Source organism: Diplotaxodon limnothrissa, linkage group LG9 (genome assembly GCF_057381915.1).
Source record: "Diplotaxodon limnothrissa isolate DT_005_m linkage group LG9, D_limnothrissa_male_GT1.1, whole genome shotgun sequence".
Classification (NCBI taxonomy): domain Eukaryota; kingdom Metazoa; phylum Chordata; class Actinopteri; order Cichliformes; family Cichlidae; genus Diplotaxodon; species Diplotaxodon limnothrissa.
In genome coordinates, this window is record NC_140604.1 from 36,528,079 (window position 1) to 36,540,563 (window position 12,485).

Genomic DNA, 12,485 nt, shown 5'->3' on the forward strand with positions numbered 1-12,485 from the left:
TTTTTAATGTATATTCATTTGTGCCCTAGTTTAGTTCATCTAGTTAATTTCTAGGTTGCTGTTTAGTCCTTTGTTTCTTAGTTGTTTATGTCAACTCCGCCTGTACTCAGTCTCCCTGGTTCGTGCGTCTACCTGTCATGCGTCATGTCTGTGTGGTTATGTTAAGTTCATGTCATGTCTAATCTCCACGTTTCCTGTTTTACTTTGAAAGTCTGTGTCCAATGTCAGTGTATTTAGTTTCACTTCTCCTGTCCTGTCTTTAGGTTCATGTGTGTCAGCTGTGCTCCCATGCGTGGCCACTTCCCTTGATCATCCCTTACGTGTATTTAGTCTCTGTGTTTCATTCAGTCTGTATCGCGTCGTCTGTGTTCCCACCCTCCGTGTTTTCACAGCCAGTCTTTACATTCATAGTCATAGTTTTCTGAGTCTTCATAGTTTATCACAGTGTCAGTTTCCCAGTTTAGTTATAGTTTAGTTCAGTCACTGTGCTTCTGCCTTGTTTGAACTTTATGTCATCAGCCATAATAAAGGCTCTCTTTCAGTTTAAGTCTTATTCTACACCATCATTTCATGTCATAGCCACTTCAGTATTCAGGGAGGGTTACTGATTTTTACAGAAAATATTTGAAAAGGACTCCAGCTTTTACTGAACCTTTCAGTTTTACTGTGAACTTTGGGTTTGTACCCAAATTGTTTGCATAGTTATTCTCAGTTTTTACTCCAAATTCAGATTTTAGATGATTGTAACTGAACTTCTGATCCTGTCCTTACTTAGTCTGTACGTGTACTGGGTTCCACTCTTGGCTTGGACTGGCACAATCATCTCAACCCTGACAGCCTTTGAAACTAAAGACCCGTGGGTCACAAAACCTATCCAGAATACCTGTCAGGGGCTGGGTCTCTGAGCCAGCGTTTTGATTGTATTCTGTATTTTTGAGTTTCTTATGTAATGTTTGTGATTATAAGTTCTTGTGTTATTCTTATTTAGGGTCTCCAGTCTGTCATGTGTTTGAGGTCTTTGTGTTCCATATTGTCAAGCTTGTGTTGTCATATCTGTCTCTCCACGTTTCCTGTTTCATTTCGAAAGTCTTGTGTTTCTGTGTTCAGTGTGTTTGATTTTACTCTTCTAATTTTACTCTGTGACGTTGTTATGTTCATTCTAATCTGCGGTTTCTCCATGTGTCTCCACTTCCCCTGATCACCTCTTGTGTGCGTTTAGTCTGTGTGTTCATGTCGTGTTTCAAAGTTTTTCTATGTATCCGTGCTCTGGGTTTTTCATGTTTTAATCTTAGTTCACCCAGCTTAGGTTATTGGTTAGTTTCGTTGTTGATTTGTTTTTGTTTTTTTACAATTTCTGTTTTATACTGTTAGTTCATACTGTTTTATATACTGTTTTGTTTGTTTGTTTGTTTGTTAATTAGTTAGTTAGTTTATTTGCTTGTTTTAATCAATTTTAAATCATGCTTTTTATTTGTTCTTGTTTCTAAGGTCTCTGTAAAGCACTTTGAATCACCTTGTTGTTGAATTGTGCTATACAAATAAACTTGCCTTGCCTTGCCTTAATCAGGGAACTGTTCTTAAGAAAAATGAAACAACTGAAACATTTATAAGTGCTTTACGTGCGTCGTCCAACACAAAGTATGATTGGCTGGCTCAGTGAGGTGACAGACACAGGCTGGAGAGTGTATACAGGTTTTTATTTGTTATATTCTGGAATCAGCAACATAAATAAAAGCTTTCATTAAGTTCTCCTCAGCACCAGAGCCATTCATCGACAGGGTTCAGGCGAAGCCACACCCACAGGACCGGGCTGAGACCGCGACCTGTGATTCTGTTGGCGAAACGCTGAAATTGTCCACCATGATTGTCTCTCTCTGTGTGCTTCAGGAGAACGAGGATGGCATGGACACCAAGAACAAATGAAGGAATAAATATTCTTCTTCCTGCCTCCCGCTGCTCTATGTACATTATTAACAGTCTGAAACAACCCAGCAGCTGGCCTCGCCCACCTGCTGCGTGACGACACAACAAAGAAACACTGAAAACCACAAAGTGATGGGAGTCAAGGACCAGACGAAGGACAATGTGCTTCGATGCTTCCAGTTCAGTTACTTTTAAATCTGAAGCAGCAGAGATTAAACGTCAGAGAAGAAAACGGATGATGACTCTCAATGTGTCTTTAAACATCTTTAAACATCTAAGTGGAAAAAAACCCAAGAAGGTTAGACCAACCAGAATCATACACAAGTCCTCAGGTGGAAAACATGAAAAAAATCATCTTTTCATTCTCAGCAATGAACTCTGTGAGTGAGCTCTGGAACAATGGACAGCAATTGGCCTTGAGTTGAGGTTAATTTGAGGATCCAGTTCATCAACTTAATTTGGTTTATTGGTTCCAGCTTCTCAAACTGGATCGTACTGATGGTCCATGATGACATGATGTATCAGGGATCACTATATCCTGGTATCTCTCTGCCGTCTCTGTGTCCTCCTCACATATTTCTATAACTGATTAAACCAAGCTCTTCTAACACATCCACATGCTGCTCTGTAGAGATTATGGATTCACGTCAGACTCATCAGAGGAAAGTGTTTTGATTTAAAACCTGTGAAAATCATGTTGGCATTTTTACACATAAATAAATGATACACATAAATAGGGATGGGTATTGATAAGATTTTCACGATTCCGATTCCATTTTCGATTCTGTTTAACGATTCGATTCTCTTATTGATTCTTTTTAAAAAAGGAGAACACTAAGGTCGATTAGCTCAGAACTTTGTTTTATATCTTCTCTTTGAACAAGACAGAAATTTAGGAGTAACATGGCCTTACAAACCCAACAGTGAGATCTTAAGAGATCCAGCCTACGGCTCTTCAATGGGGTGTCACAGGGTGCCCAGGGAAAATCTTTTTAAATGTAAAATAATAAAATAAATATTCTTCTGTAGCAATAACAAAGTATAACATAAATTATTCTGTAGCAATTACACAAGAATATCCAGTAATGTCCCTGCCTACAATTAAACACATTCACTTACTGAAAATCACCTGCTGTGGCAAACGGGTGCAAACCTTTGACCACAAACTGAGTCACTGCTCGGTGACGTTCGTCTATCCTGGCCTGAAAGGAGACGCTGCCGGCAGACTGCAGCGAGAGCTGCCAGCATCTGAGCCAGACTCTGTCTCTCTCATCATGGTCACTAAATGCACAGTGATGGCAGGTTTGTAATAAGGCAGATCGCGCTAACATAATATGCACTGTAGTTGATTATTTACCTGCCGCATTAACGGGAGAGGACGTGCAAACGTTACCGCTGCTGCTGGGTTGAGATTCACGAGTCGAGCGGAATTAAAAACACGACATTCATTTCAGGTCATCGCGTGTTTTGTGAGCAAATGCTTTTGCATATTCGTAGTGTTTCCTCCCTTAAATGAAATATCTGCTTTGCAAGTATTGCAAGTTGCACTGTTGTCATCCATTCTTGAAAAGTGTAACCAAACTTTTGAGCGTTTGAGCCGCCGTGTTTCCTGCCAGGTAAATGACGCTCCACAACGTGGTGACGTCATTTGGGGCGACTGGAATCAATAAGGGAATCGTTTGCAAAATGGCAAACAATTCCAAGGAAGTGAAACAGAACCGGGTTTCGATACCCATCCCTACACATAAATAAAGAAAAATATATTAACAAATGTTGGCATCATTCAGCTTCTAATCATGACTGTGCTTAATTAAACACAATAACAAGCCTGAGCTCTGATGTCATGTACACCAGCGGTCCAAAACCCCCGGGCCACGGACCGGTCGTTTGGTAACAGGCTGTGAGAGTTGAGGCTCGGGTGTGAACTTTATGGTTTTTATCGTTTTTTAAACCGTTTTTATCGTTAACTCTGTTTCCCTAGGTCTTTTCCTGAGTGTTATGAATAAATCTTCTTTTTTTTGGTAGCGGTACTGTTTTTATTTTGTTGTATTTATCCGCAACACCTTAAAGACCGGTCCGTGAAAATATTGTCGGACATGAACCGGTCCGTGGCACAAAAAAGGTTGGGGACTGCTGATGTACACAACTTGACCAATGGTGAACTAATCACTAATTACTTGCTGTGATCATTTCATACCAGACAGCTGCCAGGACTCACATCATCTTTATAAATAAGCGTGTCCGCAGACTCTGCTAATTTTGGCAGACTCAGCTGAATGTCGGCAGACTCTCGGCTGCGTGAAGGCAGACACGTGTTCTGACAACTCTGGCTCTGTGATGTCTGCCAGATTTGGTTTGATTTTGGGCCTCTTTGGGGGAAGAGTTGGCAGATTCAAATTGGTGAAGTTTGTTTGGTTAAATAAGTTTTATCATAACTGGCCAGACTATGGCACTCAGATTCAGGCCGAGTGACTTCCTCTGGCCTCCTGGGCTTGGGCCTCTGCAGGGTCAAACCATCTTAGCTACCTTGGTCAGCGTGATCCAGCCACCTCCCAGTCTTGTTTCCAGAGGGATGATTATGTTCACACTTCTTGACATGACATGAATTCACAAATGAAAGCCAATCAGATTTTAGGGTCCCTTCAATCTCAGAGGTAAGAGGGTTTATGCGAGAGTTAATGATTCTCCGCCGACAGCAGCTTCTTCCTGACAGGTCAGCTGATTTCAACCAGCAATCGGACACGGTTAAAGATTCCTGTACAAAACATGACTGCAAGGACATCCTGTTTTGAATCCTGGCTGTAAGGACTTCCTGTGCTGGTGGTGGGGATGGCTGACAGGTGAGGCGACCCGCTCTGATGGTGTTTTTATCGTTTCAGTTTCATTGAAACAACAAAAGGGTAAAAAAAACCACAAAGTGACACGAGGTGAACGCTGAGCGTCGCTCACAGAATCCAACAGTTCAAACCAGGCAGTGTAAACATGCCTTCATCCTCCTCCTCCTCTTCAGTCAGTAGTCTCTCTGCTCCTCCTCCTCTGTGTTGAAGGAGGCTCTAAGCAGAGTTCAGGTACTCCAGAGCGACTTCATAACAGAACTTATACTGTTCCTATGGAAACACAGACATCAGATGTCATTCATTCACATTTTTAAAAAAGAAACACTTTTTATTACACAGTATGATGTAAAAACAACTCAGTATCCACTACGGGTCACTGGACACTCCATGTGTTCAAGTTCACCATCACGGTCTGTTTTCCTGAGGTAGTTCTGGTACAGCTTGGACTTATGTTTTGGGTCATTATGTTGCTGCAGGATGAACCCCTGATCAACTAGGTGCATACAGTATTTGTACTATGCTTTCATGTCAGACTGCAGTGAGACATTAAACTGCATAACTTTCAATAAAAAAATGGAAAAATTGGCGTGTCCTAAAACCTTTGACCGGTAGTGTATGTTTATAGAATACAATAATTATTATAAAACATAACAGAAAATTATGAATAATAATAATAATATATCATTATTACTGAGAAAATGTTTTTATATTTTAGTCTTAAAAAATACAGTTATGGATTCAGTGTTAAGTTCCTCTTTGATTTACTGTAAAATTAACCTTTTTTCATTTTAGTCATAAAATACAAATACAAAATAATTTGCTAAACCACAGAAGAAATGGAGAATAGAAATAATAATGATTGAAGTTAAAGCGAGCCAGTGTCTGTGATGAAGGTTGGTGGTTACCAGCAGGTCGACCATGTTTGGCTTGTTGTTCCTCAAAGTTTTTACAGCGTGAAAAACGTCGACGCAGCGCTGCTGACGCAACATCTCACACACGATACTGATACTGCAGAACACACCACTGCGACCTCCGCCATTCCTGAGGAGGAGACAGGACAGAGGAGTCAGGAGAAAGAAGACCTTTGAGTTCTCTGTCAACAGTTACATAAAGTAGCACATAAAAATATTACTGCATATATTCACAAGAACACCCCTCAAAAACAAAAACATTTACAACTGTCATAAACCAAGAACAAGCAAATCATTGTACACTGTACACAAGACATTTGTTTCCAACCAAACAGAAATAAAATGATCCACACCTGTCACCATTATATAAGAAGTAAATTCTATCATAATACATGCAGACACCAGACCTTTGAACATAAGTTCTAAATTTGTAGACCTTTACATTTTGTTTCTGCAGGTTAGCCAGATTCCCCTTTTTGCCCAACCCGTAAGAAAGCTGCAAAGATAAATCTGATTCCATTGTGCTGCTGTTTTTGGGACCATAAATGAACATTGTATTCTCCAGCACCTGTCCATATCCAGCCAACCACTGTTGCAGTAATGGCAAGAGAAGAACAAGCCTGGGACACCCAACCCACAAATGTTGCAGGGTGTGCTCAGCTTGACAAAAAGCACAGTTACCCTCTACACTCGGTCCATATGTGCAACATGTCTGGTTGTGGCCATGGCCCCATGGACCACCCACCACCGAAGATCCACGGTGTGTTTCTCCAAGTGAGGTCTGTACAAGGATTTCTAGCTACGTCTGGGAGAACCTGCTGCAGAAATACTACATCGACTCCGGAAGGTCCCTCCTTCATCCTTTAGGAAAATCCATCATTTTTGGTGCCTACTTCTTAATCTACAGCAACACTGTGAAAACAGCGAAACCTTCCAAAACACCACCTTTTGTGCTCCAAACATTTTACTGTGCCTTTAAATGAGTTTTCCCTAATTTCTTCATCCTCAACTTAGAATCTCTTTAGTGTGCTCAACTGTTCATAGCTGACCACTCTCCTTATCTTTAGAACTGATTTTATAAACTCATCAAGATATGGAAAATAATCCATAGACTGTCCGCCAAATTTTCCATCTTAAAATGAGTTTATGTCTTGTAAGGAGTAGGATTGCTGATGCTCATCTTGTGAAACAATATCAGAAAACTGTGATGAGGAATCATCTTCAAACAAGTTCAAAGAACCTGCAGTTCGATCTTCAGCCTCACCTGTCCTTGCCTCTGTCTGTTCACTGTTCACAGGAGGCGAACCCTCACTGGGGAGGGACGCCATGGCTCAAAGTCAAACTGGCCAATTAGCTAAACCTACTCACTCTACACAACACAATGAAATAAACCTGTCTTACCTTGTAACTAACCAACTAACCATTAAGGTTGGGCGATTTTTCCAACCGATAATCATCAGTCCAATAAATGACCACCATCAACCCCACCCAAATACAATAAACACAAAAATGAAGACAGAAACAGAAGACACTCCATTTGGCTTTTTTCAAAAATTCAGAACTAAATTATCATCAGTTATTTTACACAAAACTGCATTAACCCTTTAAGACCTACCATAGAACCAAGTCCGCCAGAGCTTATATTATATGTTTACATGCTGTAGTCCCATTTTTGGGAGCATTTCAAGTTGCTTTACATCAATACAACCATTATAGCCCAAATTTTAATAATATGTCTGCATTAAGTGCATAGAAATTACATAAATTGCAAAAATGTGCAATAAACCAGAAAAAAATTGAAAATCGTTTTTGTTTTTTTTAACATATATTTCTAGTTAGAGAAGTTTAAGAGGCTTATCCCTCAAAACTGTAAATACAAAAAAGTTGCACAAAATAGTTTCCCACCACAGGAAATTTATTTTGAGTGTCTTCATAGTTTTATTTTTGAAATGCACCAATTTTTATATACTGCAGAAAAAACGAAAATAAATATTATAAAGCAAATTTGCAAAAAAACAGCATATGCACCAAAATAAACTATTTCCAGCAGTGCAATATGAGTCCTAAGCATCCCAGAAACGACACAGAGAGTCATAAAGTCAAACATAACTTTTAAAAACACCAGTACAGTCTTACAAGGCCAAGTTGGTAAAAAACTACATTTCCACGAATATGACGTCACTTTCGGTTTTGGGCAGGTAATGGCGGACATGCAATAGTTCGCGCTGACGTCTATTCCAGCATAGGAAGTGTTACAAACAGCTGATCGGATCGGCAAAGCGTGTTTCTGGAATATTATGTTTTTGTTGCTGCAAGTGCTTTTTATGCAGTTTTTGCAAAGCTATATGTGGAAGGAAACTGTGACCGAGGACAAGCTGATGGCATAAGATGTAAGTACAACTCCTCCGGTTTTATATGCAAGAAAAATTATTGCGCTACCTTACGTGGTTGCAGTTTTACCGGGATTTAAAAATAGTTACGCAAAATGGAGCGTGCCCGCTCAGACCGACTTTAAAGGGTTAATTCCCCAAATAGAGACAAACTCTTCAATGTTGGACAACATCTTATAAACAAATTCTACTTTCAAACGTGCACCTACTAACCCTTTAAACATAATCTCTAAATGAACAGATCCTGTTCCCTTCATTTTGTTCCTCCTTGAATGCCATATACTCATCTTAGCATGACCTATTAAAAAATTAATCAAGCAAACCTTCCTACGCTCCACTGCAGAGTACCTCGGACCCAGGATAAAGAGACTCTTCCAAGGCCACAAAGCCACTGCTGCAGCGATGAAAAAAGGCCAGATAGCCTTGGACAGCCAAGCCACAGGTGCTGCAGTGTTTCCTCAGTTAGACAGAAAAGACAGTGGTTCCCTGTTCTTAGATCCATCACTGCCCTGCTGTCCTCAGGCCTGCCAGCTTGGTTAGACCAGCATTTATACACTAGCAGTGCTGAGCTTTCTACTTGGTATCAAGGGATTGTAAAAAAGAGGCTCCTCACCAACATCACCATCAAATTGTTTTTAAAGTACAGAGAGACTGTTCTCAGTCTTCCAAGCAGTCAAAACAGACTGGTAAAAAGCAGAGGTCTGCAAAAGGTCCATGCCAGTCAGGTCTATGAGAAACAGGTGCTTGTCATATGCAAGGTCCTTTATTCTGTGAAGCAGCATAGATACAGTGTTGAACCAGGGTGGTTGTTGTTTTTGATAAAGATACTGTTGTGCTGTCTGAAGACGAAACGCTGTGATACGGCTGTGAAGGTCAAACTCTGACCCCCCTCTGACACAGATAGAGACAGCACAGCAGACCTGGTCCAGTGAAGCCCTCCCCAGAAGAAATTTACCAGTCTTTTTTGTATCTCCTTGATAAGAGAGGCCGGAGGTTCAAAAACAGTGGCACGGTGCCAGAGTACAGAAGCAGCCAAGTTGTTAACAACCAAAGTCCTCCCCCTGTAGGACAATGGTGGCCAGACCCAAGTCCATCGAGACAACCGGGCAGTAATGTTTTCAACAACACCCTCCCAGTTCTTCCCCTGAAAAGCATCAGTTCCCAAAAACACTCCCAAACACTTCAGTCCCTCCCTGTTCCACTGTAACTCTGCCGGTAACACCGGCTCCTCTTTATCAACCCACCCTCCCAACATGAAACCTTCACACTTTGACCAGTTAACCTTTGCGGATGCCTGCTCATATAAGTCCAGTGTCAGTCTGAGTGTTTTAATATGGTTATAAAAACCGTAACATCATCAGCATAAGCGGACAATTTTACTGTGCTTCTTGCTTCGTCAAAGGTAAAACCTGAGAGTCCCTGTCTAAGATGGTGTAAAAGGGGTTCAATGGCCAGCGTATACAACATACCAGAAAGAGGGCATCCCTGCCCTATGCCCCTCTGAGCTGGAACAGGCCGACTTAACCCTCCCCCCACCTTTAACATGACAGCAGTGTTTGAGTACAACAATTTGATCCAAGAAATGAAAATGTTCCCAAACCCAAAAGCTTCCAAAGTTTTAAACAAATAGCGGTGATCAACTCTATCAGAAGCTTTTTCTTGATCCAGAGATAAAAAACCCCACATCCAAGTCTCTGAGCCAGATCAATAATGTCCTAATTAAAAACAAGTTGTCCATAATAGTTCTTTCAGGGACACAGTATGCTTGATCCACATCAACAATCATGTCAATACAGGTCTTCAACCTGTTAGAAAGACATTTTGCAAGAATCTTGTAGTCCGTACAAAGCAAAGAGACAGGCCTCCAATGTTTGAGCGAGCCCAGGTCCCCTTTCTTTGGCAGTAAAGTCAAAACTGCCCTCGTGCAACTTGTTGGCAAGATCCCAGTGGTCACACAGAATGTGAAAACCTCATGAATGTCCTCTCCTAGCAGCGACCAGAATTCCTGGTAAAATTCCGCAGGAAGCCCATCAACTCCTGATGACCGACCACCGTTGAGTTGTTGAACCGCTGAAGACATCTCCTCAAAAGAGATAGCAGACTCCAACACAGCCGATTCAGCCTCATACAGCCGTGGCAGCCCCTCCAGCATCCTCGTCACACATTCAGGGTCACACGTGTCAGAACTAAAGAGGCTGGCATAAAAGTCAATGGCAAGCTTCCTCATTTCTACTGGGTCAGATGTCACCTTCCCATTTGGAAGCCTTAAGTGCATCACGTGGTGTGACTCGCAAACCCTTTTCTCCAGCTTGAAGAAAAATCTGGTTGGGGCATCTATTCAACAGTAGAAATCCGAGTTCTTATAAGAGCACCTTTTGCTCTTTTGTGGAGAAACTTGCCTAAAGCCTTCCTCCTACCGTCCCAGGTACTATTTGCATTATCTGTCCCACTTATGATCTTATCCTCTAGCATCTTGAGCTCTCGTTCTAAGTCCTCAAAGCAGTCTTTAACAGTGGCCGTTGGATGTGACGTGTATTGTTGACAAAAAAGCTTAATCTGCGTTTTCCCCACCTCCTACCATTCAGCCAAATTGCAAAAGTAATTTTTCCTTTGTTTCCAGTGACACCAGAAGTCAGAAAAAGCTCGACAGAACTCTTTGTCATGAATCAGCTGCATGTTAAAGCATGTTGGTGAACAAATGTTAGAGTGCATCAATAAGGAAATATCTACAGTCACTAAATGATGATCAGAAAAACCAACAGGTGAAATTTCTGCCTTAACTAGTCTATTATTATACGTCTGATTGATAGCTATTAAACCCGATTCTTTGATCCCCATGGTAGAAGAGAGAAAACCCGACTCAGAGTGGTCAAAACATTTATAATTCTTTATTCAATCATCTTCTGGAAGAGAGAGCCCCGCACAGCCCAAAGCCAGTTGCAGAATCTCTAACATTAGAAGCCAAAAATGTGTCTCATATAGGTGTTATTTTGGTCCTTTACACGTCACACACAGCCTCGATACAAACAACCCCTTCTGTGTTACTAGTTCCACTTTTTCTGTCTGGTTTCCTGTATTTTATTAATATGCCTCTGCAGCTCTGCACTAAACTTCCTGTTTTTCAGTTTGGCTGAGCACTTGGTTTATGAGTCAAAACTGGCCTTTATTATTAAAATACATAAAACAATATAATCAGAAAATAGGCACTAACAATATATATTTATCTTGTAACACTGCCTTCACATTGCCCTCAGAAACGTTCACATATGTGTATTCTCTAGTTGTGGGATGGAGCCTTCTCCACACATCAGTCAGAAAGATTGTGGATAAAAGTGAGCCCGAAGGTGGGTGAGGCTCTCCTGTGTTTCTGTCAACTGAAGGGTGGGTTGTGCAATTCCAGTCCCCTCCCACCACCACTATTGAACCACTATGTATTTGTGATAATTTATAATTAATTTTACAAAATAACCTCACACGACCTGCAGCTGAGTTGTGGGCGCATACATTCATAAAGCAAAAGGTGTTCCCTTGATGGTTGCTTGTACTACCTGTGCCCTTCCCTGCTCTACCTCACATACGGAGACATGTGACAGCTGAAGGTGCCTAGAAAATAAAATTGCTACACCTGCACTGAGGTTAGTGCCATAACTTAAAAATACCTGCCCACTCCAACTCATTCCCCATTCTGTCTCATTATCTACAGTACTACTAAAAAAACCACATCAATGTTTTTGTTCCTGCTGTTCCACCAAAACTGCTCGCCTTTCTCTGACTCTTCCCCCATTACTGTTAAGCGTACCCACTCTCAAGCCTGCCATAAAGACAGAGAGAAGAGGAAGAAGAGAAAGAGGGAAAAGACAGTGAGACCCTTCCAAAAAAAAAAAAAAAGACACCCTTAATACTCCGAACATTTTACTGTGGTTTTAAATGAGTTTTTCCTTGTTTTTCCCTCCTCAACACAGTCAGGATCTTTTTCAGGCGGCATCTTTTCTGTTTGCTCAACTGTTCATAGCCAACAACTCTCCTTATCTTTAGAACAGAGTTTATAAATTGATCGACATCTGGAAAAAACTCTGACTTCCACAGACTGCCTGCTAAATGTCTTATCCAAAAAGCGATTTATATCTTCTAAGGAATACGACTGCTGATGTTCATCTTGTGAAACAATGTCAGAGCATCGTGACAGGGAATCATCTTCAAACAAGTCTTCTTCCTCATTTTCCGCGCTCAAAGAACCTGAAATTACATTTTCATTTCCTACCTCACTTGTCGTTGCCTCTGTCCTGATTTTCCTCCACAGTTTTCCTGTCCTGTCTGTCATCACTTCCATCCGGCCTGTGGAGCACTGGCTGCGATCTCCATTCTGTCACCCAGCGCCGCTAGCAGCTCGTAGCTGGCTGTTCGTCCACACCGCTACTAGCGGG

At 41.3% G+C, this 12,485-nt stretch overlaps 1 protein-coding gene across 7 annotated transcripts in view; it reads right to left on the reverse strand.

The window, feature by feature from the left end:
• Nucleotides 1-1,686: 1,686 nt before the first annotated feature.
• The window catches only part of LOC146626065 (receptor-type tyrosine-protein phosphatase mu-like), a 226,007-nt gene continuing 215,208 nt past the window's right edge, over nt 1,687-12,485 (reverse strand). For all 7 annotated transcript variants that reach the window (XM_085363138.1, XM_085363137.1, XM_085363139.1 and 4 more), the window contains 2 exons: nt 5,666-5,801; nt 1,687-5,030 (listed from right to left, as the gene is read on the reverse strand). In XM_085363138.1, the coding sequence (XP_085219264.1) occupies nt 4,977-5,030; nt 5,666-5,801 (190 nt within the window). In that variant the 3' untranslated portion in view covers nt 1,687-4,976. The remainder of the gene's footprint in view (nt 5,031-5,665; nt 5,802-12,485) is intronic.